This window comes from Phyllopteryx taeniolatus, chromosome 3, assembly GCF_024500385.1.
Source record: "Phyllopteryx taeniolatus isolate TA_2022b chromosome 3, UOR_Ptae_1.2, whole genome shotgun sequence".
NCBI classification, from domain to species: Eukaryota; Metazoa; Chordata; class Actinopteri; order Syngnathiformes; family Syngnathidae; genus Phyllopteryx; species Phyllopteryx taeniolatus.
In genome coordinates this window covers 6,460,457-6,487,622 of record NC_084504.1, presented here as the reverse complement: position 1 = coordinate 6,487,622, position 27,166 = coordinate 6,460,457, and the positions used below count along the sequence as shown (strand labels likewise).

General features: G+C 42.5%; 2 protein-coding genes across 3 annotated transcripts; one reads left to right on the top strand and one right to left on the bottom strand.

The window, feature by feature from the left end:
• The first annotated feature begins 712 nt into the window (after positions 1-712).
• On the top strand, positions 713-14,456 carry pptc7a (protein phosphatase targeting COQ7 a). Its single transcript, XM_061766684.1, has 6 exons — positions 713-1,249; positions 2,980-3,159; positions 6,821-7,019; positions 10,827-10,950; positions 11,029-11,158; positions 12,176-14,456. The coding sequence occupies exons 1-6, from the start codon at positions 1,048-1,050 to the stop codon at positions 12,232-12,234; spliced, it is 894 nt and encodes a 297-aa protein (XP_061622668.1). The 5' UTR covers positions 713-1,047; the 3' UTR covers positions 12,235-14,456.
• Positions 13,797-27,035, bottom strand: rad9b (RAD9 checkpoint clamp component B). 2 transcript variants are annotated; one of them, XM_061766680.1, is made up of 11 exons: positions 25,565-27,035; positions 25,212-25,282; positions 24,995-25,126; positions 24,792-24,906; positions 24,592-24,691; positions 20,731-20,837; positions 20,494-20,600; positions 19,286-19,350; positions 18,447-18,569; positions 15,391-15,574; positions 13,797-14,136 (listed from the first exon to the last, which is right to left on the bottom strand). In XM_061766680.1, exons 1-11 carry the CDS (start codon positions 25,596-25,598, stop codon positions 14,008-14,010), a joined length of 1,167 nt encoding a protein of 388 aa, XP_061622664.1. In that variant the 5' UTR covers positions 25,599-27,035; the 3' UTR covers positions 13,797-14,007. The 2 variants fall into 2 exon arrangements, with proteins under 2 accessions (XP_061622664.1, XP_061622665.1); XM_061766681.1 differs by lacking the exon at positions 25,565-27,035 and having other exon boundaries at positions 20,434-20,600; positions 25,212-25,509.
• Positions 27,036-27,166: the final 131 nt, after the last annotated feature.

Genomic DNA, 27,166 nt, shown 5'->3' with positions numbered 1-27,166 from the left:
GTTAAACATATTTAAAGAAAACAAATCGAAGCTTGGTGATTTTAGTGACAAAGGAAGACGTAATTAGTATTAGTGGGATGTAAAATAAAAAAATCTTCAAATTGTGTGATATGTTGTTGCATTAAAATTCATTTCCAATTTTAAATTTAATAAATTGTGTGACAGTTACATTTTTTACATTTAAAAAGTGTGATATGTAACATTCAAATTTATTTTAATTTGAAATAAAATGACACATTTTTAGGACACTTTTTACATTTAAAAAATGTTAGGATATCTTGAACATTCAACTTTTGCTAGAATTTAATTTTAAAAAATTGTGATTTTAAAAAAGTGATATTCAAAACATTCAAATTTAAATAAACTTTTGCATTATACGTTATTTCAAATAAAATCATTGAAACATTCACATTTAAAATTATAAAGAGAATAGAATAAAATTAAACTGAACAAAATCTAAAAAAGAAAGTGTGATTTTTGTAACATCCAGTGTTTGTTACATTTGTAATTGAATAATAAAAAAAAAATCTCAACGGTTTTAACTTTTTCTCATAACGTTTTGATGTAGGCAGTGTTTATTTGACTTTTTAGGGCCAATAGAAAATGTGCAGCGTCCCACAAATGCGCCCCGGGCCGGACTTTGGACACCACAGGATCAGCTAAAACCCCCAAAAGTAATGCGATAGTAATGCCTCCTTATATGGCATGGAAGGTTGCGTAAGGACGATGACGTGGAAGAAGTCACAAGACCGTGCGAGCGGCTCACGGCGTCTTCAAAGGCACTACTAGCACCATGTCCGCCGCGGCGAGCGACAGGCAGCACTTCTGGGGCGGAAAGGTCAGCGCATTCCTCTGATTCGGTTCGCATTTACGCCGCGGCAGGAGAGCGCCACGACCCCGGGCGCCCGTTATCCGCGGAAAGCCTTGCGCTCGTCGGCGGCCTCTCGTCTCCAGCCAGCCGCCATCGAAGCGAGCCAACATTAGTGCGGTAACCTGGAAGCTAAGCTAGCGCCAGCGCTAGCTAGGGGGGTCGCTGCTTCGTGGGGGATGTTGTCCGTGCTGTCGTACGGTAGACTGGTTGCCAGAGCTGTCATCGGCGGACTCTCTCAGACAGACGGCCGCGACTACAGCCTGGTGACGGCGAGCTGCGGCTTCGGCAAGGATTTCCGTAAAGGCATCCTGAAGAAAGGAATGTGCTACGGGGACGACGCGTGCTTCATCGCCAGACACAGATCTGCCGATGTTTTGGGTGAGTGACGGGCTGCGTGATTGTCTTGCCTTCTTTCTGTCGGACTTTGCAGCGATAATAATAATCCAATTATCCAAGGCCAGCCACGTAGCGCAACAAATGTTGAGGTTGTATCAAAAATCCGCGTAGAAAACGAGCACTTACTCAGAGCATTTGCCCCATCATACCAGACCTGATGGACACGTTCAAGGATCAGAAAATGTCACTTTAAATGTTTTGTGTTACACTGACATTGCACAAAAATCTCTTGGCATTCCACCAAACACAAATGGCACCGAAAGTACATGTAGTCGAAGAGCATTGAACAGAAACACCTTATCTGTGCTAAATATATCCTAACTTTCTGACCAATGAAGTGAAATTGGGCAGCACACCTGATAATCTCTCACAGCACATTGGTTGGGAATCACTGGCTTCAATTAGTTCACATTCCCTGCCTTGCACACAGCAGCTCAAGTCAATTCAATATTATTTGAATTGTGCCGGTTCACAACGACACTTTATGTATTGAGCAGGTCAAGGACCACGCTCCTCATGCATTATGCATTCAGTATGGATATAAGAAAACCAACTGAGCCCCACATGAGCAAGCACTTGTTAATTGCCTCAGTCGATTTGAGTTGAGATGGAGAGGGTCATAGGCTAGATGGAGAGAAAACAGGGTAGAGGGGCGAGAGAACAATGGACACACAGGTGCGACTTGTTTATTTGCCCATCGTTTATCACAAGTATGTGGATACTAATCTTCGTGGGAAACGATGAGAAGCTGGTGCCCTGGATACGGACTTTGTATTGGACCTACTTGCATCATAAACACAGATCTAGCTTACAATGGGAGAGTTGATCTTGAAACCCTCGCATGGTTTGTATTTAAAAAAAATAAAATAAAAATGCTGCGCTCCATCAAAGGATTATTCCATTTTGATTTTGAGCGCGTCAACAACCTGACAGCTGTAAATGAATAGTCAGCTTTGTGAACCTTTGCTTTAATCTGAAAGTACTCTCTGGCCTGCCAATCTGTTTTTGTGCTTAAACAAGTTGTTCACTAAACAAGGCAAGTTGGGAATCAGGGGATCCTCGCGGCAAGGCATGTTATTTTTGGAGGTTTGTTGTAAAGCAGGCCACTGTCTGTTTCTGGCAAAGGCTCAGCAGTCCATGTACGGTCAGAGGAGTCAGTTTTGGGAGTAACAACAAGACAAGGCTCCATCTTCCATCTAGGAAAACCTTGAGCCTTAACAACAGTACAGTGGAGCCTCTAATGTTGAGCACAATCTGTTGCAGGATGCTGTTCTTTTGTGCGTGTTTTTGCTCAAATTATAAATGATGGAAACTGACTTGATCTTTTCGAGGCTGAAACCTGTATTAATAGTTAATGTAATTGTTTAACTATTGTTTGTCATACAAGTGTAAAGCAAAAGTGAACTGCTGACTGATGCGGTAACAAACATACAGAAAAAAGTGTACTGCTTGCAACCCCTTGTTCAATATTGTCGGCTTGGGTGAGGTGCCTGTACTGCTTTTCTATGTAGCAATAAGTTACATTTTGTGTATTTTGTCATCAAATTGTTTCTCTTTGCCATCACAAAAAAGCAACAAGAAAAAGTTTAAACACAGTTTATAAATTAGATGCTCACCGATGTCAATTCTAGCGAGGTTTTCTCAAGTCTAGCGCCAAAGGGCTCTCGATGGCGGTTTGACCTCTGGGATTTTGTGTGTGTGACTGGCTGCAGGCGTGGCAGATGGTGTAGGAGGCTGGCGGGACTACGGCGTGGACCCATCCCAATTTTCCGGCACTCTTATGAAGACGTGCGAGCGCCTGGTGAAGGAGGGACGCTTCGTTCCAAGCAACCCTGTCGGAGTCTTGACCACCAGCTATTACGAGCTGCTGCAGAACAAAGTGCCACTGCTGGGTGAGTGGAGTCACGCAAGCTCGAGTCACTGATGAACACCTCGTCATCGTCTAAAGCAGTAGTTCTTAACCTTGTTGGAGGGACGGAACACCGCAAGTTTCATACGGAGTGCACGGAACCCTTCCTAATTTGAAAAATAAATCACGGTTTATTTCAAATTCAAAACGGGTATATATTTTATTGTCTGTGTAGATTCTCAGTCATCCAGGTCACGCACAAAATGAGCCACGCATCAGTCGCACACAAAGAACAAGACATGAATTTTGTTAAAAGAACAAGACATGAATTTCACACAAAAAACAAAACAAAAAAATTCAATTCCATGAAAATTTACTGTAAGTGAATGTGAATTTTGCTGTTGCCTTTCCCCTTGGTAAGTGCCACTCTCATATCAGAGGAACGGACTTCGTTGTGAAAATTCACAACAAAAGTCTGTTTCTTTTCTTTGTTATTTCTACAATCCTCGAAAACGGTTCATTGGTAAGAGTAAATTTTTTGGGCTGTTTTTTTTATTATTGGATGCGCTGTCTGACGGCACAGCAATGCTACTTAAGTCAACTGTATCGTTGAAATGTTGTTAAATAAAGATAGTTTAAAGCATTTCAACTCGAGGTAAACACCATTTTTGACGCTCCCTTGCGTTTCGAAAGGCATGAACAACGCATTCAAAATGCAGTGTGAAAAGGCTTTTACGGATAAAGCACGCACGCACACGCGGTGTGTGTCGAGTCCTCCGTCGAACCCCGGCGACTGCCTCACCGAAACCCTGTGGTTCGATCGAACCCGGGTTAAGAACCACTGGTCTAAAGCAACGCTCACGCTGTTTCTGAAAATAATCACTACTTAACTACTTTATTATTTTTTAAAAACACACACAAAAAACACCACTCCTTGATTATGTTAAACTCTAAATGTTGGAGACTCTAAATTGCCCGTAGGTTTGAATGTGAGTGCGAGTGGTTGTTTGTTTATATGTGCCCTGCGATTGGCTGGCGACCAGTTCAGGGTGTACCCTGGTTAGCTTGAGCCTGGGTTTAAGACGTACCAGCCCTGCAGCGTTTGAGGTTGCGAACAGTGCAGAAATAACTCTTTTGCACAGTGTCGTAAGAATACGTAGTCACGCGGCACAAGAAATCAAGAACTGTGTTACTTTTTTTTCCATTTGATTACGTTTATGGCCTACAATAATGACTTGAGTACAAAAATCGAGGACCCCGTACATGGGCATAATAATCAACTGATCATAAATAATTCTGTAGATTGTGTCGAACTGGTGAACTGTCTAAAACAAATGAGGCAAACTTGAGTGCACTTGACTGCAACCATCAGCTGTGAACTTGATTTTAATCTTAATTAATTTGTATTTCAAAGAAGAACACGACCGGAATTAAAAACATGCCAGAGACATTTTCCCATCCCATTAAAATATTTTTTTTAAATTATAGTTTATCTTTAAGTTCCCCCAGTTTATCGTTAGCATACAAGTTTATTAAAATATTATCATGACACAAAATTCCACCTCAACAGCTAAACTTAAATATTTTGCATTTTGCACTTTCATCCACATGAATTACCCTTTTCTAGCCCATTAAACATAATTTTTGGGGGGCAAATCTCTAGTTTGGGTTAAGTTCTTTCAGAAGTTGTCAGTGTGTTTTGTTAGTGTATGGGAATAAAAATGTGCTTTGTCCTCTTTGTAGTAATCCCTGACTCCATGATATTTGCTTTTAAGCAAATCATTTTTTAAAGACAATGGTTTGGATGGCAGCTGGTGCTGCTGTTGTTGTGTTTTTTTGTTTTTTAAACTCACCGCAGTGCAAAATGATCTGCCCCAACCTGCCTCATGTCTCTTGTTGATGTTCACTTCCGCAGTTGCTTTCCACTCTGCCACCTGACAAAGCTCTGTGCTCAAACATGTAACATCAGATGCTGAGAAGCAGTACTTTTCCACCCCATTATCACGTGCAGCAGGGCAAACAACAGTGTGCAGTATTGTGCTGTTCCTTCATAGCGAAGTGAATGTTCTTTTGGGCGGCAGGCAGTGTGCGTTTTATTGTGGTTGGACAGAGAATGCAGTAGGGCGTGAGTCATAAGCGGGGCTTTTTGAAGGTTAGTCCCAGACAACCCGTTTCGATGTGTTTGTCAATGAGTCACCAGAAGGGTGTGGCTGCCAGTCATCTGTGTCCACCACAGACTTGTGTTTCAGTGGACTTCCAGAATAGCGGAACACCACACTTTCCTGATTAGTGTTTGTAAAGTTCATTCCAGCAAATCGCCTTTCTAGACAGGTACTTTTAATGAATGAATATCTACGACTGTAATCTGACAATGGGGACAAAACAAACTATAACATATTAAGCAAAAATAAATAAATAAATAAAACAATGCATGACATTGGCAAGCACAAGGAAATACTGTGTCAAACGTATGGCCCAAGGGCCAGAACTGGCCCATCAAGTGGCCCAATCTAGCCCGTGGGGATAGTAAAGCAATGCAAATTTATTTATATAGCGCATTTCATACGCAAGGTAACTCAATGTGCTTTACATGATTAAAAGCATTTAAAAACAAAGAAAAAAACAGCTTATAAACATTTAAAACAAAGAGAATAAAATAAAAGTACAATTAAAACAGCGCACAGTGCAAGACATATCATTTAAAAGTGTAAATGCTCTAGAAAGCAAGCATTAACCTGGACTTAAATACATGCACACTTGGGGCTGACATCACTTTTGTTGGCAACGTATTCCATTTGTGTGTAGCATAATAGCTAAATTATAGCTAGAGAAGACATTAACTGTTGCTCAATTTCTCCACTGGAAGTTGCACTTACAACTGCTTAGATGAACACTTACCACTTAAATGACTTCAATTCAGAAATTGGCCTTTATTCAGGATTTGACACCTGATATTGATGCACTCATATTAAATGCTGTGTCACCTTTGAACTGTGAATAATACATTTCTGTGAAAATGAATTCCCAGAACTTTCTCAAGACTCTGAATATTGTAAAATTTAAGTCAACAGTTGAAATGAGGTGGAGGTGCCCAGCTCCAAGTTTTATACGCAGGAACAATCTTGCCTTAAGCCTGTTGTGTGTGTGTGTGTGTGTGTGTGTGTGTGTGTGTGTGTGTGTAAACACACCCAAAAATACAGCTTTACTTAAAATTCTTGCCGTAACATTTAACTATCCATCCATCGATCCATTTTCCGTACCGCTTGTCCTCATGAGGGTCGCGGGCGTTCTGGAGCCTATCCCAGCTGACACTGGGTGAGAGGCGGGGTACACCCTGAACTGGTCGCCAGCCAATCGCAGGGCACATATAAACAAACAACCACTCACAATCACATTCACACCTACGGGCAATTTAGAGTCTTCAATTAACCTACCGTGCATGTTTTTTGGATGTGGGAGGAAAACCGGAGTACTCAAAGAGAACCCATACAGACACTGGTAGAACATGCAAACTCCACACAGGGGAGGCCGGATTGGGACCTGGGTCCTAAGAACTGTGAGGCAGATGTGCTAACCAGTTGTTCACCGTACAGTCCACTTTTAACCAAGTTAACAAATGGAAATCATGTTTATTCTTTTAATATTTGCATTGCTGTGTGTGTGTGTGTCTCTCTCTCTCTCTCTCTCTCTCTCTCTCTCTGCAGGCAGTAGCACGGCCTGCATTGTGGTGTTGGACCGCCAGAGTCACCGGCTGCACACGGCCAACTTGGGGGACTCGGGCTTCCTGGTGGTTCGCGGGGGGGAGGTGGTTCACCGTTCCGATGAGCAGCAGCACTACTTCAACACGCCCTTCCAACTATCTATTGCTCCTCCTGAGGCCGAGGGGGCCGTCCTCAGTGACAGGTGAGCGATTGCCTTGCGTACACATCACAGCACATAACGTTACGACAGTTCACAAAGACGTCACAACAAAAATGTACGGTCTTCACGGTATCACTGGTAAACAAACACTTTCATGCCGTTTGACCAAGGCAGTGTGATTGCGAAAACAGGGTCAAATCTTCTCCACTGCCGTAGTTTGAATGTGTGAAGTGTCAGTTGTTTTGTTGGCTGATGGCGTTTGAACAAACCCAACCCAGGTTTTTATCATGGTTTATTTTCACATCAACTATTTAAAAAAAATAAAAATAAATTTTAAACTACTACTCTACAGTAGTCAACTGGATACAATGCACTGTGGTTTCTATGTGAAGAGTGCTTAGCACAGGGGTGGCCAACTAGTCAGAGACTAAGAGCCACTTTTTTTTCTGTGTTACTGCAAAGAGCCACATACACGGGTACACATGAACATCATCTTTTAATCATGTATGCACGCATACACAGACCTCTGCTCAGCCAGATCTAATGAAAATAACCACACCAACATGATAATATCAGTAATTTTCAACAGTTAACATTGTGTGCACTGTCTCACACACACAAACTCTCAGTTCAAGCAAGTCCACAAACAATAATAGAATAATTTTCAATAACATCTTTCTCTTACTATGCTGCTTAGTGAGACTTCTGGCATTCCTTATCTTGAACAATCCTCTTCAAATCTGGCTTGTATTCTGTTGTTGCCACTCTAAGCAATTCTTTCAAATGAGTGTCAGTCAGAACAGATCGATGCTTTGATTTCACGTTTCAGGGTAGAAAACACAGACTCGCAGACGTACGTTGACCGAAACATGGACAGTATCTTAAGCGCAGCTCGTTTGATGTTGGGGTATTTTTCAATTGGCACACTTTTCCAGAACTCAACGGTCCCTTCCCTTAAAACAGCTTTCAGTTGATCCTCCTCACAAAGGTCGATCATCTCCAACTCAGCCGCAGCCTCATCTGTGACGAGCGGGGCTTTCAAACAGTCTGGCTTCCAAGCCAGCTGATATGATGCAAGCGTTACGGTGTCCGAGTGTTTTGTAAATTTTTTGAAAAACTGCACCTGCTTTTCAAAGCGACCAACTTGTTCTTGCGAAGTTCAGTCCCTTTTGGAAATTCCTGTTCGATGTTAGGGTGGAGTGAGCTGAAGATTTGAAGCTTTGAAATGCGCTAATGCTGCGTGACATATAAGGCAGATCGGCTTGCCATTACGTTTAACAAAAAAATATAAACTCTCCCACTCTGGCAAAAACGTCCTGTGTTCTTCTTCATATTTTCGTTTGGCTGTGCTTTTTTTCCCTGCCATTTCAAGAGGTAACTTGACGGAAATTGTTTACAACACAAATGATGTCACACCAAAGATTCTCTCGTCGCTCGTTTGACGTCACTCAAACAGGCTTACATGGTCAGTGTGCCATCTAGCTGTAGGGGGAGTGAATGACAGCGCCAGCCAAGCATTTTTGACGCATGTCATGTGACAGCTCCTGAAGAGCCGCATGAAACTAGTTAAAGAGCCGCATGAGGCTCGCGAGCCGCGGGTTGGCCAGGCCTGGCTTAGCACAACAAGTTTGTTCCTCAGGCAGTGTTTTGTCAATGTGCTGTAGTGAGCTTGCAGGAACCAGTCAGGTTCCAGGTGCTGATGTGCCTCATGGCGGTGGTGTGCCAAGCAGCAGCGGCGGCGGCAGCGTACTGTATATGCCAGAGCGGGCTTTGGACGTTCGCCAAGCTTTCCCTCTCACCGGGTCAAAGTCTGTGCTTCTGCGGGCTGATGGGCCAAGTCCACAACCAATCCAGTCTCAAATCAGGCTGATTGTTTGGAGCAAAAGTGTTACAAGTTCAGTTGTTGTTGTTTTTTTCCACATCTAGCAAATTAGCTAGAGCATGTCCACCAAGGGTTAAATAATTGTTGACATTTAAAACTGTATAATTTGGTATTGACATTTTGTTTAGTTGTGCCAACATTGGCAGGACTCCTACACTCTTAATTCCCCTTGATCGAAGGTGTGCTTTTTCCTGCACTCCCACTCACAATGCGGAACGAAAAGGTTCTCTTAAAGGGCGAGCAACAGAGTTGTACCTGAACAATGTCAATGAACTGCCTGGATGGATTTAGTTCATTAAATATTTCATATTTTGTGCGAACGTGCACTGAGCTTAGTTCACTTCTGCCGGATGAACGTAATTGAGAACATGCTCATTCTGGAGTTTGTGAACAGTTTTCAAACAAAAGTTCATTTTCATTCAAGATTGCTGCGTTTTGTTAGGGACTTTTTGGGAAAAAACGGTCTGAACACACAATAAACAAACCTTCATGTCTCGGCAGATAAACGCTGTATTTGGCAAGCGATTCAGTGCAGCCACGGCCGCAATTCGTGGCAGGCACGTCACAGCTGCGCGAGAACGCGAGATGCATTCAGAGACAATGCGTTAATCGGAATGAATGTGTTCTTCGGTGGTTCTTTTGTAATACAGTACATGATTGTAAAAATGGATTACTAGGAGTCATGTATCAGAATGCTTTAGTTATCACACTGTGAAAATATGGAATTTGTTTTGTAATATAAGAACAGATCAAATAACATATTTTGTTAATGTAGTCGTCCAGAGCTATGAGGAATGCAGTTATCAATGTCCTTTCGTCATCATTCCTGTCATACTGTGTTGCATGTTTTTCTTTCTTTTCTTTAAAGATAAAAGTCCTGTTTTTGTTTTAATTCCTAAGTTTAAAAAAAGCACCATTCAAGCAATATGTTTTTGAGATTGTAGTTGCAGCTGCATGGCTAGTAGTGTGGGCTGAATGGTTGGCAACAATGGGAAAATGAAATGCAATGAAAAGTATTTTAAGGGGAATAGCCCGTCAGCAACTTCCATCCATCCATTTTCTGTACCGCTGTACCTCATTAGGGTCGCGGGGAGTCTATCTTCTATCCCGGCTATCTTCGCGCGAGAGGCGGGCTACACCCTGAACTGGTTGCCAGCCAATCACAGGGCACATAACAAACAACCATTCACACCTACAGGCAATTTAGAGTCTTCAATCAACCTACCACGCATGTTTTGGGATGTTTTTTTTTCTTTTCATTATGAACTGAACTAGTTCATTTTTGGAACAGAGAACTGAACTTTGAACTAGTTTGTGTAAAAAAAAAAAGAACTTTCCCAACACGCCTTAAACCTCTGCTGCTCCCCATAGATGTGATTGCTTTGACACGTGACTAGCTTTGATAGTTTGACCTGTGCAATCTGGGTAACATCTGGATGATCATGATTTTGAAAATACAGCCTCTGATCCTGCATACATGCAAACCCTCTTGGAACAATTACTTTCCATTTTTTTATGTAGTACATACAGAGTTGCCTCATGACTTGGTTAGAATTAGTAGTGAAGTATGGTGACAAGGGTTAGTTAAACAGTCAGGTTGTTTATGGCAAAAGGCTTATGTAAGGCTCAAGGGTGTGATGTGCAATGTGGCCTCTTGTCGCAGGTTGAGCTGTAACATCCATGGCTCTCCACTGGGGACGCGAGTCGGGTTTTAAACAGAGACTTGCAGACTATTTTGGAGGAGTTCCTGTTGCGCGAATACGCAAAGTTCCACCAAAGGTTCCTACTCATGTACATTTTGAAAGGAATACATTCCATACAAATTCTTATTTTAGGTTGGAAGCGTAGAGGTTTCTGAAGGGAAGCGTAGAGAAAAGGTGTTCACAACTTTTAAAATGAACTGAAATAAATGAGCAGTACCAATGCATACTATGTTTGTGTGTGTGTGTGCGCGCGAACATCCGTAGCCCAGACGCCGCTGACAGCTCTTCCTTTGACGTCCAGCTGGGTGACATCATCCTCACCGCCACCGATGGTCTATTTGACAACATGCCAGATTACATGATCCTGCAGGAGCTGAAGAAACTCAAGGTGAGAAGCCTGAACGTGCAGTACTGCAATAGCAGATAGAGGCTGCTGTTATATTCCTTATTTCCCCTTTCTGTTCAGAACGCCAACTATGAGAGCATTCAGCAGACTGCCCGCAGTATTGCAGAGCAGGCCCACGACCTGGCCTATGACCCCAACTACATGTCACCTTTTGCACAGTTTGCCTGTGACAACGGACTCAATGTTCGAGGTGAGTGTGTCCAAAACAAAATTCCACAATAGCAACTGTGGCACTTGTACCATAGACATAGGGATCAGCCCACATTGGACACTGAAATGGATTTTGTCATTAAGATCCATGCATTATTCAAAAAGTAACTAAGAAAATCTCGCTACGGGGACAAAAAGTTCATGGATTTGCATCTCATATTTGTGTAATCCTTTCTTGATTTGTTTTGACAACGGCAAGTTTGAAAGAGAGCCACCCACACCTACTGCATTTAAGTGGAACAGCAACAACTACTGATTGGACAGTGGACACATTTTGCACATTTTTTCGAGTTAAGAGCCGTCGCTTAAATTCTTTTTGCTTTGTGTTGTGAGCCATTATATACTCGAGTGAAGTGGAATAAAAAAATTAATAAAAAAAGTTTTATTGAACAGGACAGTCAAACACACAAATTGAAAACAGAAGCACTTGCAAAGAGCATGGAGAAGATGCTCACACTGAAATACAGTTGACCCCGCATATTCGCGGTTCAGCATCCACAGTATCACCTGTTCGCAGATTAAAAATATATATATTTGAAAAAATTTTGGGGGTTTGTTCTTGGCAAACCTACCCGTTTTCGCAGAAACCACTTATTGGTGGCATTTTCCTGCTTATTAATGCTTTCGTTCAGAAAAAAACAAACAAAAAAACCTTTGCTCCATGGCAATTATAAAGGCCATCAGTTATTCATGGCTTTTTGCTATTTGCGGTCAAACTATTTTTCTTTATTGAAAACATGGAGCAAAAAATAGTGGTGAAAATGAATAAAATATATGTATATATGTGTGAACATACATGCACAATAAATAACGATAACAGTATACAGGCACGATCTTGGACACGGAACAAATTAAACGACGTCAAGGTACCACTGTATTTGAAACTTAATGTGTCAGTGTTTTATTTGATTAAATGAAAATGTGATTAATTATTATTTTTTTTACTCTTGTTCCCAGCACTAGTTTTAATGTGAACATTTGTGCTGTGTGTATCCAGGAGGGAAGCCAGATGACATCACAGTGCTTTTGTCCATAGTAGCAGAATACACCGACTAGGGTCAACATTAGACTGCGACTGGGTGGACTGCTTTGACTCCTGCTGGACAGGATGAAGAACTGAGGATGTTGTCAGATGTTTTTTTTCCCCCCTCCCAGCATGCCACAGCTGTACTTTACCCCAAACCTCAGCTGACCAGGTGGATGTAAAAACAGCAGGAGTCCCTTGTACCAGGGATAGAAGCAGTCGCATGATGAAGTGTCTTCGTGTGTTTGGGCAGACATGGACGACGTGTTTACTTAAGACGAAAAGTTGCTGGGACTCTTGTAAAATTTTGAGCAGCCTCGTGTTGGGCTGCCAGAAGGGAAGGATACACTTCATCATGTCAAGAAAGGAGCTTGCACAGGATGTGGTACTGTGGGTAAATGAGTAAGTTAGGTTTTTTTTACAGTGGTTATTAGCAGACTTTGTATATAGATGCAGAGAGCATTATAATATGTTGTCCTGGTAAATGTTTGCAAAAAAAAGAAATTCCTTGGGTCAGGTTGAAACAATATGGTTTCGTGAAGAAGCACTAGCCTTTTGCATACGTAATATTTAATACCATGATGCTCTGACATATACATGTTATATTCCATTGAACAGATGGCCTCCCTTTAATCTCACTGCTGTTGTGATTGTGGTGTGCGTTAGTATGTGTGAGGAGAAATTGTGACAAATGTGTATGAAAAGGATGTGAACGCTGACAATGCCACACTGGGCAAAAATAATGTTGGCTTTAAACGCACAAAGCTGAAGCATATGGGAAAGAGCAAGTGTATTTTTCTACTTTGTTTAAGCAATTAGTTGACTTTAAACAGACTCAAAACATTACAATCGGCATTTCCTATTTGTTCCTGAGGCACCATAACTGCCATTTTTTTTTTTTTTTTTTTAACAGGCGTTACATATTTTGTGTTATGAAATTACTGCACCTTTATAGTCAATAATTTCAGTGTAGTGTGACAATGATGTGCCTTGTATCAGATGTTGATACTGGCAAACATAATTCCTTAAAGCCCCGGCTGAGTATGTGCAAGTTGGATTGAGCAGTGAGGGGAAAGCCTCAAACTGAGTAGCCGTGAGTTAAAATGTCCTCATCTTGCCCCACTGTCTTCAAAATGAAGTTTTACCTAAATACGCTCTCCTGAAATTAACTTGTCTCAAGTCAGTCAGAAGCTATGAGGAATAGTAATAAAGCCAGATAAGATTACGGTTTACAAAATTGCACTAAAGGGCTGTTTCCTTATTAAATGACATTGGAAGACAAAGGGGAGGCAGATTAAAGTAAAGCAGCGAATGCCACTTTTAAGCATTATAGCATGTCTGAGGGCAATCTTAAGTAGCCTTAACAACGTGACAAAGCAAATATCCCTCTCGGTTGGTACAGCTGCTGCAGACTCTGCAGCATTTGCTGCTTGCCGCCCAGAAGAACTTCATCTTCCTCCTCCAGACAAACCAGAGCGTGTCTGTATATTTTGGGTGTACATGCTGCTATACAATATTTAAAGATGTTAGTATTTATTATTCTCTTGTAAGATATGGCTGTGATGTGATTCAGTTGCAGGCCAACACACTAAGCTCCAACATTTCCTTTTACTGTTAAATGATTTGAGTTACATAGGCAATAAATAGCCCAAGCAAATGTAATAAAAACATCCTTTCAAGTATCTGAGTGAACAAGGTGGTTTGAAGTGACATAAATCAATATTAGGGCTGTGAACAACATGCTTGAATAACAAGAAATGCGTTCAAGGTAAATGCATTTAGGGGGCACTTTTCAGTTTTGGGAGCTACAGAGTTGGGGGTCTTCTTCCAGACTCTTCACCCTCCTCCATGTCAGTGTCACAAGCCAGAACAGTGGCAACAGGACTCCCATCATCCTGCTCTGACGACAAAGCCCGGAACAGCAGGTGGCAGATCTTTGGAAGCAAAAAAAAAAGTGTGCTACTTAATGCAACGCAGTAAGACAGTATATAGCTATTAAAAAAACTAAACTCGATTGACTGATTAGTTTTTCACTCTACTGTTGTCTGAAGGGAATTGTTAACAATTTGCCGGATTGGTTATATTGTTGTGGACTATCTTGCATCACCTTGCTTGTCTCCTTAAATCGTGATTCCAACAAGGTGTCGAAAGCATTTTGCAGTAACATCTCACCTGTCATGAGATGGCAGATTGGAGAACCACACATGAAATTCCCCCCAGTCTCATTTATCAACAATAAAGAGGAAAAAAATTATTTTGTTATACAGTTCCTTTGTACCTTCAAGGTAGCTTTACAACATTGAATCACTGACACCATGATGAGGATGTCCTCACCGGGGGGTACCTGATGAGGACATGCAATAACTAACCAAGAGAACCAGAAAAGGGTAGGGCAGGATGTGGGAATATGAACAAAGCAGTGCTACTATCGAGTGGTGCAGCGGGATTCTTTTTTTAGTGTCTAAACACCTGTGAGGTTATATTTTAGTTGAACCTGGGTTGTTAGTATTTATCCCAGCACAAGTAATTAAAGTCTATAGTGTTTCTATCGAACATATTAGTGAATGAACACCATATCACATGCATGTTGGTCAACTGGTGTACGGAGTTGCTGAGCCGGCACATCGAGGGAGGGTGGTCACATTACATTGGATTTACATTACACTTGACGTTACATTACATTTCGGTATGACATTCTTTCCCAGGCAAACAGAATCAAGATTTGAGGTTCACCATTTTGATGAAAGGTGACCAACTTTTCTTAAAGTTATCCATTTGCTTATTACATTTGGCAGAGGTATTTTCTTCTTATGACTAGGTTTTGCCATTGGCTAATGTTGATAGCCTGTTTATTTTTCCAGTTTAATAGGATTGTTTTGTTTTTTTCCGCAATAGTGAGAATTGCAAGTATTGGTTGAGCATGTTTATTTGGAAGATCTATAACTTTTAAATCACCCAGCAGACAAAGATTAGGAGAAATCAGAATTCTACAATTCAAAATGGAGGAAAGCAAGCAATAGAAAGAATGAAAGAATAGCAAGCAATCTTAAATTACTAGACACTTCCTCTACCACGAATAGTCATGAATAGTCGTCTGGTAAACCCAAAACTGAATGTTTTAGATTTGGCTCTTGCTGGGTGGTTAAATGTGCTGTGTTTCCTCCTCACTTGCTATTAGAAACATTTACCCTGGAGGAGGCAGGACTCGCAGTCACACCGGGGGCGTCAAGTGTTAGAAGGCTGCGCTTCTGAAGCTGCAACAGAAGGGCTGACGGGCTGATGGTGTTGATGGGGCTGCCCTGACTGGATGCAACCACTTCCGACCCAGCACAGTGATTGGGAGATTTAGCTCTGGTTACTGCATCTGTACATCTGTGAACACAAATAGGCAAAGGGAGAAAGGTATTTGTACTACATTCATACTGAATTGCCCTCATAGGGTAGTACATGCGGCTACCATTTGTGTAGATGGTTCTGGTTTGATTCACATCCAGTGCCCCAATACCTAGCCCAAACCCAAATCAGAAGTGGGTGGGTTGCATCACAAAGCCCAAGCCCGGATAAATGCAGAGGGTTGCGTCAGGAAGGGCATCCGGCTTAAAACTTTGCCAAACAAATATGATTGTTCATTCCAAAAATGTCATACCGGATTGGTCGTTGCCGGCAAAGGTAGAGGTGCCAAAGGCCAAACAAGAGGCATATGATGACATGTATGCCAGGTTGGACACTAAAGAAGGAGAAAAGGATCTATACAGGTTGGCCAGACAGAGGGGTAAAGATGGGAAGGATGTGCGGCAGGTTAGGGTGATTAAGGATAGAGGTGGAAATACGTTGACTGTTGCCAGTAGTGTGCTAGATAGATGGAAATAATACTACGAGGAGTTGATGAATGAGGAAAATGAGAGAGTAGAAGAGGCAAGTGTGGTGGACCAGGAAGTGGCAATGATTAGTAAGGGGAAAGTTAGAAAGGCATTAAAGAGGATGAAAAATGGAAAGGCAGTTGGTCCTGATGACATTCCTGTGGAGGTATGGAAGCATCTAGGAGAGGTGGCTGTGGAGGTTTTGACCAGCTTGTTCAATACAATTCTAGCGCGTGAGAAGATGCCTGAGGAATGGAGGAAAAGTGTGCTAGTGCCCATTTTTAAGAACAAGCGTTATGTGCAGTGCTGTGGGAACTATAGAGGAATAAAGTTGATGAGCCACACAATGAAGTTATGGGAAAGAGTAGTGGAAGCTAGACTCAGGACAGAAGTGAGAATTTGCGAGTGACAGTATGGTTTCATGCCTAGAAAGAGTACCACAGATGCATTATTTGCCTTGAGGATGTTGATGGAAAAGTACAGAGAAGGTCAGAAGGAGCTACATTGTGTCTTTGTGGATCTAGAGAAAGCCTATGACAGAGTACCCAGAGGAACTGTGGTACATCATGCAGAAGTCTGGAGTGGAGTATGTTAGAATAATACAGGACATGTACGAGGGCAGCAGAACAGTGGTGAGGTGTGCTGTAGGTGTGACAGACGAATTTAAGGTGGAGGTGGGACTGCATCAGGGATCAGCCCTGAGCCCCTTCCTGTTTGCAGTGGTGATGGATAAAGGCAGGTTGCATGAGGTTAGACTGGAATCCCCGTGGACCATGATGTTTGCAGATGACATTGTGATCTGCATTGAAAGCAGGGAGCAGGTGGAGGAACAGTTAGAAAGATGGAGGCATACACTGGAAAGCAGAGGAATGAAGATTAGCCGAAGTAAAACAGAATATATGTGCATGAATGAGAGGGGTGGTGGGGGAAGAGTGAGGCTACAGGGAGAAGAGATAGCAAGGGTAGAGGACTTTAAATACTTGGGGTCAACCGTCCAGAGCAATGGTGAGTGTGGTCAGGAAGTGAAGAAACGGGTCCAAGCAGGTTGGAGCGGGTGGAGGACAGAAGAGTCTCTGCTAGGATGAAGGGCAAAGTTTATAAAACAATGGTGAGGCCAGCCATGATATACGGATTAGAGACAGTGGCACTGAAGAGACAACAGGAAGCAGAGCTGGAGGTGGCGGAAATGAAGCTGTTGAGCTTTGCTCTAGGAGTGACCAGGTTGGATAAAATTAGAAATGAGCTCATCAGAGGGACAGCCAAGGTTCGATGTTTTGGAGACAAAGTTAGAGAGAGCAGACTTTGATGGTTTGGACACGTCCAGAGGAGAAATAGTGAGTATATTGGTAGAAGGATGATGAGGATGGAGCTGCCAGGCAAGAGAGCTAGAGGAAGACCAGAGAGAAGGTTGATGGATGTCGTGAGGGAAGACATGAGGGCAGTTGGTGTTCGAGAGGAGGATGCAGGAGATAGGCTTACATGGAACAAGGGACAAGCTGAAAGGAAAAGAAGAGGGTAGCGTACTCCAGAAAATAAAATAACTGTCACTTGATTAACATGGATATATCAAGAACATTGTGTTTGATCACTTTTACACACATATTTGTGTGATGTGTGTTGAGTTATATCAGCTGATGCAAGGTACAAGCCTGTACATTAACTGCAGTACACGTTGTTGACCTGGGAGAATAAGCATTCATGACGATGTGAGCCGTGAATGCAGGCTGTTTGCTGCAGAGTTTCTGTGATTTCACAGCAAACATGAAGCACATGTTAGAACAGAAAGAGACAAAAGATCTGGTACTACTTTAAAATGCAGTATGTTTGCAGTGTTAAGGCCTGTGTGTACTCTAATGACAGTATAAATACAGCACTTCTGTGAAGGCTGGACTTACTTACAAATGTGCAATTTGGGCGTTTTATATGCTCCCTGAATGTAAACACAGCCATATCGGATGTGTGTCACTTGAAATGTCACAAAAATCAGACAGAGGCATTAAACCAGAATTGAGCACTTGGAACTGGATTGTAAATCCAGCCTAAAGTGGAACGCATAGCAGGGGATTACTTGCAGTGAACCTTACCCCACAGGTTCCTGAATGTGCCCTACTTATCTCCATCACAGATACAAGGCTGGCCGTAACGCTACACCCACTTAAAAATCTAAAAGGAGGCAATGAGAGCCAAGTACCATGACTGAGTGCCAGGAGAGGCTCAGTTCGAGCCCAGTGGGAAGAGTCAATTAAACCTGCTAATACGCAATCACAGCAGACTTGGAGCTGGACAGGACCTTGCCGTGACAAGGGTGCAATCTCTTGGGAGTGTCACAAATATTACACAGTGTTTCATGGTCGCATCTTTAGAGTGATAGTGTAGCGTCATACCTCGGTGAAGATGGGTCTGGGTTCTCTGTTGGTTGGGAGTGGCCTCCACTGTCTGAGTCAATCAGAGTAGCCAGCACCACTGTGGCCTCCAGGACTGTGTCCTCCACAGAAAAGCACACAGGCCTATAAACAGGGAGCAATGACACACTGGCTGTGTTCACAATAATACCCTCATTCCCTACTGGCTAACCACTATACGGGGAGTTTTATATAGTGGACTATATACGTAGTTCACTCATCAGTCAAATGAAAAAGAAGTTTTCTGGGACACTCTTAACTACATGATTAATATGGCAGAGTTACAACATAGCGGCACAACGTCAGCTGTTCGACTTCCCATAATAAATACTGAACAAATAACTACATTATAAGTTAACATTATATTGTGTTCGCCAGAGTGTATTTAACACTAAATCTACTTATATTTAAGATATTATCATAACACAACTCATGAATTTGTCTCGTGTCAAAAATCAAATTGAAAATCATTTTTCTTGATCAGCACATTGCATCGTGAATTCGTATTCGATTTTATAGTGGCCCTTGTTGTTCACTTGTATTCAAGATTCATTGTGGGATACACTGAGGTAACTATATAACAGATAACCTATATTCACAACACATTCTAACAGCACTACAAAATAGCAAACTCACAATACAGGGCACAATACAGTGGATAGAGAATGATTCCAAATGGGCGAATGGGTGTTTCTAGCCTATTCTGGGCTAAAATGAAATCCCAGCACCCCTAAACCTCTGATCCGAGAATCGCCCCGACGAAGTCACTGGAACTGGAGTTGCGAGTGCCACTCAGCACATGCTGTGGCAACGAGACTCACTTTCCCGCAGCACCAAATTGGACTGAAACTGGTAGGCAGTGCAACTCAGCAAAGGACAGCAAACCCTTAAAAAGACAGAAATATATGTCACGGCATGTCATTTAAGAGCATGATAGATCGAACTTAAAAAGGAGGACATGCAGACAAAGAGAATGCTGGCTGTCGTGGGGCTGCACAGCAGGCCATCACAGACACATTCCAAGACAAGTTGTGTGTTGTTAATGCGGATCAAGTCCACTTAATTGGACTACCACCGCAGCCGTTTATCCAAATTTCCATGAGGCCAAAGACAAGTTCAATTGTGCTATTTGGATTATTTTACAAATGGATAACAAAGTACAGTAAACTACTGAGAATTAATGATTGGAATATGAAACTAGGGAAATGCAAAACTGTTTCTCACTCTTCTTTCCCTCTGTGTAATTGCGCTTAGTTGTTAGCACATTTGTCTCACATTTCTGAGGGTCAGGGTTCAAATCTCAATCTTGAGTGGGTTTTATCTGGGTACTCCGGCTTCCTCCTACACTCCAAAAACATGCGTGTTAGGTTAAATGAAGACTCTACATTTTCCATAGGTATGAATGTGAGTGTGATTGTTTTTTTTCTACAGCAGTCATTTACTAAGTGTGGTACACAAAAGAATCAGTGCCTAACTTTACTGTGCCAGTTGTATTTACCTAGTATGTTCAATATATTTGAATTTACTCTTAAAACACTGTATTAAACTTTTATGTAAAACCATCTTGATTTTGATGAACACTTAGGCCTACTACATTACCATATTTTATTTTAGGTCATGATGGTAATACTGTAGTATTTTTATTTTTTTTTTATTTGGAGGGGTGGGGGTAATTGCTGCAATAAGTTTGAGAACCACTGGGTCTATAGCGTATGTGTCCTGCGACTGACTGGCAACGAGTCTCGCCCAAAATCAGCTGGGATAGGCTTCAGCGCACCCGCAACCGTAATGGGGAAAAGTAGTATAGAAAATGGATGGCTGCATGTGTAAATGGTACCACTTAAAATGCAATAACTTCAACGTTGAAACAAGCGACACCACATGCAAACGACACAAAAAGAGAGTGGAGCACAGTGTTCACATTACAAAACACATCATGAAATGCAGCAAACCAATCACACACACATACCCCACCCACACCCAAAAATTCTACTCTCATCTGACGGGCGTCCACGAATAGCCATGTTACCCTCAGCTCCTTCAGACAGAAGGTTACGGCCGAGTCCCTTCCAGACAGGAAATAGTCAAACTCGTCGGGGTGTAAGGACATCTCAGTGTACAACATCTTCATGGGATCTGTGACAGAAACACAGCCAGCTGCAGTGATGGTTTTGTGTAAATATGATCGATCATCAAAAATGGATCATTTACAATATGGGTTACTCGAGAGGGCCAGAGATGAAATCACAATGTAATATTTGCTCACCATTTCTTCCTTCGTGGTAATTCTTCAGGCTGACTCGGAGAGGAGTTATTGACAGAGTGACTTCCTCCTGAGATCTTTGGAAATGCATGACCATATTTGCAAGAAGCCTGTAAAGAATAGCAGAATAAATGTATGACAAATGTGTGCCTAAACAAGTTTGGAGATTTAGTTTGACGCCGCCATTGACTGTCACAGATGAGGCATTAGATTTACACAACTTCATTGTTGTTATTATTAAGCCAAATCAATATTTTTTTTCTCAAACCTTTTAAGGGCTTTCCTACGCTCAAATACTCACCAGGCGTTTGCAGGCGTGGTAGTCCTGTTAAAAAAAATGCACATTTTGCAGCTCCTTGACCCAAAAATGGGCTCAAGAGTGGCGCCGGAACAATTTAACATTAAATGTGATAGACCCCACATTCTTATGGGGCCTAATTTCCCAAGATCCCAAATAGTGAGCGCTAAATTGCCTGTTATCTCTTAACAAATTGCACGCGCTGTTGGTGGGCGTGTTTCGCGTTATCTACTAAAATGTGCGCTAAGTTGCGTGTAGGGCTGCATTTAAAAGAGGGTTTGCGCTGACTAGTGCTGATGGTTTTCACCGCTGAAAATTTGGGAACGCACTGCAAATGCAAAATTAAGGTTGAAGTGATGGAATTGGAAGTATTAGTGCAGGAGGAGGCAACAAAAATATATGCCTGAGTTACAGAAAATTAATTGATCGCCCAGTTAATTTTGGGGAAACCAGCAAATGGAGAAAAGCCCTGTTTCGTCTGATTTAACTAATGTGTGGCAATGGGATGGGCCCGATTCTGTGCACAATCACATTTCAAAATTGGGACCGGAAAATGGCTCTGGGAGAGGCCAGCAACAATTGTCACAGTGCACTAAAATGCCGCAGACGCAAGGAATAGTTTGAATCCGGACGGGTTAGCAGGGATCTTGTCCAGACACGAGACGAGGGAAACAACTGTTAGGTTGGCAGCCGAGGAATCAGGCGTGGGAGTTCAGAGCGAAAAGCAAAAGGCCGATTAGAAAATTCTGGGATTTGGCAACGAGTAAACAGACACACAAAGACACACAACATATACACACACACACACGGGAAGATGAGGGCAGGACTCAAGGAGGAGACAGGGGACTTGACAAGAATAAACAACTGAAACTAAAACCACACAAACAATTAGGTTTTCATATTTTTATAGACCATAACATCTAAACAGTGAACCCTTGGATTTAATAACTGGTTACCTGGTAACCCTGTGTGGCTGTCTAGCGTTTCCGTGTATTACAATATTTTCTCACTCGATACTTATTAATTTGCCTGCTATTTTGCTCTTCAAAGTAGGTTACTCGTTTTTGACACGGGGCACATTGTTGGTACAGTTTCCTTCAGAGGGCCATTATGACCTTGAAACCGTAAATACTGTAAATGTTTCATCACCTGATCCTCCATCCATCCATTTTCTTGCGCTTATCCGAGGTCGGGTTGCTTTAATAGGGAAGCCCAGACTTAACTCTCCCCAGCCACTTCCACCAGCTCTTCCGGGAGGATCCCGAGTCATTCCTAGGCCAGCCGGGAGACACAGTCTCTCCAGCGTGTCCTGGGTCGTCCCCGGGGTCTCCTCCCAGTGGGACATGCCAGGAACACCTCACCGGCCAGACATCCAGGAGGCATCCTAATCAGATGCCCCAGTCACCTCATCTGGCTCCTCTCGATGTGGAGGAGCATCGGCTCAACTCTGAGATCCTCCCGGATGAGCGAGCTTCTCACCCTATCTCTAAGGGAGAGCCAGGACACCCTGCGAAGGAAACTTATTTCGGCCGCTTGTATCCGGGATCTTGTTCTTTCAGGCACGACCCACAGCACGTGACCATTGGTGAGGGTAGGAACATAGATCGACTGGTAAATTGAGAGCTTTGCCTTTCGGCTTAGCTCCTTCTTTACCACAACGGACCGATACAAAGTCCGCATCACTGCAGACGGTGCACCTATCCACCTGTCGAGCTCCCGTTCCATTCTTCCCTCACTCGTGAACCAGACCAAGATACTTGAACTTCTCCACTTGGGGCAGGATCTCATCCACGACCAGGAGAGGGCACTCCACCCTTCTCCGACTAAGGACCATGGTCTCAGATTTGGCGACTTTGATTTTCATCCCATCCGCTTCACACTCGGCTGCAAACCGCTCCAGTGAGAGTTGGAGATCACGGCTTGATGAAGCCAACAGAACCACATCATCTGTAAAAAGCAGAGATGCAATATTGAGGCCACCAAACCGGACCCCCTCGACGCCTCGGCTGCATCTAGAAATTCTGTCAATAAAAGTTATGAACAGAATCGGTGACAAAGGGCAGCCTTGGCGGAGTCCAACCCTCACCGGAAACGAATCTGACTTACTGCCTGCAATGCGAACCAAACTCTGACACCGGTCGTACACGGACCGAAGAGGCCGTATCAGAGGCTTCGGTACCTCATATTCCCAAAGCACCCCCCACAGGACTCCCCGAGGGACACGGTCGAACGCCTTCTCCAAGCCCACAAAACATATGTAGACTGGTTGGGCGAGCTCCCATGCACCCTTGAGGACCCTGCCAAAGGTGTAGAGCTGGTCCACTATTCCACGGCGAGGACAAAAACCACACTGCTCCTCCTGAATCCGAGATTTGACTTCCCGACAGATCCTCCTCTCCAGAACATCTGAATAGACCTTACCAGAGAGGCTGGGGAGTGTGATCCCCTGTAGTCGGAACACACCCTCCGGTGCCCCTTCTTAAAAAGGAGGACCACCACCCCAGTCTGCCAATCCAGACGCACTGTCCCCGATGTCCATGCGATATTGCAGAGGTGTGTCAACCAGGACAGCCGCACAACATCAAGAGGCTTTTGGGATCTCCATGCGGATCTCATCCACCCCCGGGGCTTTGCCACCCAGGAGCTTTTTAACCACCTCGGTAACCTCAACCCCAGTGGGAGTAGGAGAGCCCGTCTCAGAGAGCCCAGATTCTGCTTCTTCATGGGAAGGCGTGTCGGTGGCATTGAGGAGGTCTTGGAAGTATTCTCCCCACCTACTCACAACGTCTCGAGTCGAGGTCAGCAGCGCCCCATCCTCACTATATACACAGTGTTGAGACGCTGGATGGAAGACTAGAATTTGATCACCTGATCATAGTATGACATATGAAGAACAAAATCATGGCGAACTAGTTTTCAAATCACAAGTCAAGTATAATCCTTTCTTCAACTATTTTTCAAGTTACTGTAAAAAGGGGTTTGGTAACAAAAAAAAAATGATTGCAATATCTCAACATTATTATTTATTATCATGTGACATTTTGGTACACATTTTAGCAAGAATCATGGAAGTTGATGCAAATCACTTGCTTTCGCCGGCCACATAAAATGATGATGATCTTATCTGGTAAATACATTGTGGTTCCAAACACATTTGTATTGTGATGACTGACTTGGGAGACGTAAATACGCAAAACAGCTACTGGTAGTTTCTCCTCCATTTGTGTGGGGCAACAACACAAGGTTGTGTTCAGGTTGCTTCCTAATTGCCTATTTAAAACAAAATCTAAAAATTAAAAAATCAAACTTTACATGCCCCACACGATAATCGGTCAGGATAAGACATCCAATAATCAGACCTTTACTGACTTTGATCACAAGGAAGTGAATATGTATGTATGTACGTAGATACATATATGAAGATAGAAAGATACGATAGAAAGATACAATAGATAGATAGATAGATAGATGGATAGATAGAAGGATAGATAGAAGGATAGATAGATGGATAGATAGATAGATAGATAGAGCGCAGAATACACACTGTAGAACGCAGAAGTGCTTGCCTGGCTGGACTCTTCAGCACATTGGGACAGAGATGCGAATCAAACACAGCCTGCAGAGCTGCACTCTCCTGGTAACACAGGTTGTGAGTTTTTTTAATGCCTGGGGGGGGGGGAATAAAAAGACCTTGTACTGTCGAAGAGAACACTGCCACCGCGTGGTAATAAATTGTACTTACGGCATTAAAGAGATTATATCCTACCGTGCCGACAGGAAAACTGTATAATTACTCTGTCATTGGGAATGTTGACTGATATCTGACATCGCTCCACATTACGCTCCATCGAAGTCAAACATCGGAAAAGTGGTAGCAAAGACTTCAAGGCATATTGAAAAAGAAAAACATTTCTATCAGTCCTTGCCTGTTTGGGATATATGAATTTGTTTTTATTTGAGTTGTGATACCTTCATGTACAACTTGCATTTAATGGGTTCACTGGCCTGCTCTGATCTCAGGCTGTAGCTGTGGAAGAACGTCGGTGAGAAGAAGAAGCAGGCATATGCAGACTGAGATGAATTCACTGACCTCAGAGCCAGCTGTTTAAAAAAAAAGAAAGAAAAAGTTCCAATATTCATACTACAAGAGGTCAGACAACGAGAAGTACTGAGCCCCATGACTCACCCCTTTGACCATGGGATCCAACCACAGCTCATCTCCAATCCGGGAAAGTGCATGAATGGCCTTTCCAAACACTGTAATATACAGCGCAGGCCTGCTTTTTAATCACACATTGTTTTTTTCAACTTGGTAGCTAATTCGACACCACAGTGAGATATTTGAATGGTGTGCTTGGTGTCGTGATAGCATATGCTCTTAACACTAGTGAAGCGTTGACTTGCTAGCCTGTGGCTAGGAGAAAAGCTAGCATGACAACAGAACTTAAATGCGAGCTGCTAAAACTTCAAGTTAAATACATGAAATCAATGTTTTGGCAACTGCAGTCGAACATTTACACAGTGTTGTCTAAATATTACCTTTTATGCAATTTCCTTCAAGAGCACAGTTCATTTTCACAGAATGACTGGTTGATTGACGGGAACATCAAAAACTCGTGCTGAATTTAATCTCTCATTTTTATACCCGACGCGTCGTCGATAACCCAACCTAACCTGCTAGATATTTGAAAATTCCAAGTCATCACAGGACATTTTCTGACCCTTTCATAGTCAAAATAAGCAAAAAAAAAAAAAAGTCCAGGCAGACATTTTGAGGTTTAGGTGTTAAAGGGTTACAACCAAAACACGTTCCGGGGAATTTCCTCTTAATTTCCTTTGTGTATTAATTTGAAAATGTGCTAAATCGACAGATTTATTGTTACGCAAAGCCCTACTTGTAATTGGGTTATTTAGAACGCAGTTGATAAAGGAAATTAGCATTTTATTTAACATGATTAGGCAAAATAAAATCTGAAAATATTTTAGTAACACAGTATTAATGTTAGTAACACACACCGTCTTTAAAACACCATTCTAAATGATGTAAATATAGATATTCAGATTGCAAAATGAATACTCAAATTAGTACTCAGGCTGAAATGATTAAATTTTGCGAATTTTAGGGGGAGTTAAGAGAAAAATACATTGCAAATTGCTTCACTTTAAAGGACAACAATAGAAATGTAACATGATTCATCAAAAATGGTAAAAGTACTCAACCAATGTCCAATGTGAGATGAGTTCCAATTGTGTTCATCTCACTCATCCCTCAGGAGCAGCAACCATGTTGTGTCTGGGCACCAAGCTAGACCTTTTGTCAGTAGCTTATCAAGTGAAGTGATTGGAAATTAACATGCTTTTTAATGGCGCCCCCCAAAAAATAAGTCCATGCTGGCATGGGAAAAGATGCATACTCCACACAGCAGAAAGGACCCAGTCCAGTGTTAAAAGCAGCCCATGCTAGAATCAAACTGGGGGCACGCTTGCTGTGAGGCCACCAAATACAAAAGTTTAGAATACACTGTATGATCACAAAGTTGAATTTTCTCAAGCAGCCATGAGTGGATGCAGACACACGTCAGCATCCGATCTAAAATGATGCAAAGTTGACATTTGACCAGTCTAATGCATCTTAGAAACAGTCATCTTCTCGGTCAGCAGTCTCAGGGAGAGAGGTGGGGTACACACTGCACTGATAACCAGTCACTCACAGGACTGACACAATCAGACAATGCACAATTTTACATACTAGTCTTCAATGAACCCAACACACATTGTTTCAGACTGAGGGGGGAGGTGGGAACAAAAAAAACACACCAACAAGTACAGGAAGTTGGTAACCCCACTTACCAAAAGGACTGCACCTCAAACATTACGCTTGTATCAGGGCCTGAATCCAGCTGAATGATCTTATACCTTTACAAGTTACAACAATGAAATTAACATATAGGGTGATAGGTACTTTAATAATAATCACATTTCCATCCCCAATCATTCATTAATGTCAGCTATTTTTTTCATCTCAGGAGGGATATTATATGCTTGCATCACCGAGCCAGTCCTAAAATATGACTTTTCCCAGGCTTCCCTTATAGAACAAGTCGTCGTCTAACGTGAACGCAGATAATGGCCTCATCCAAA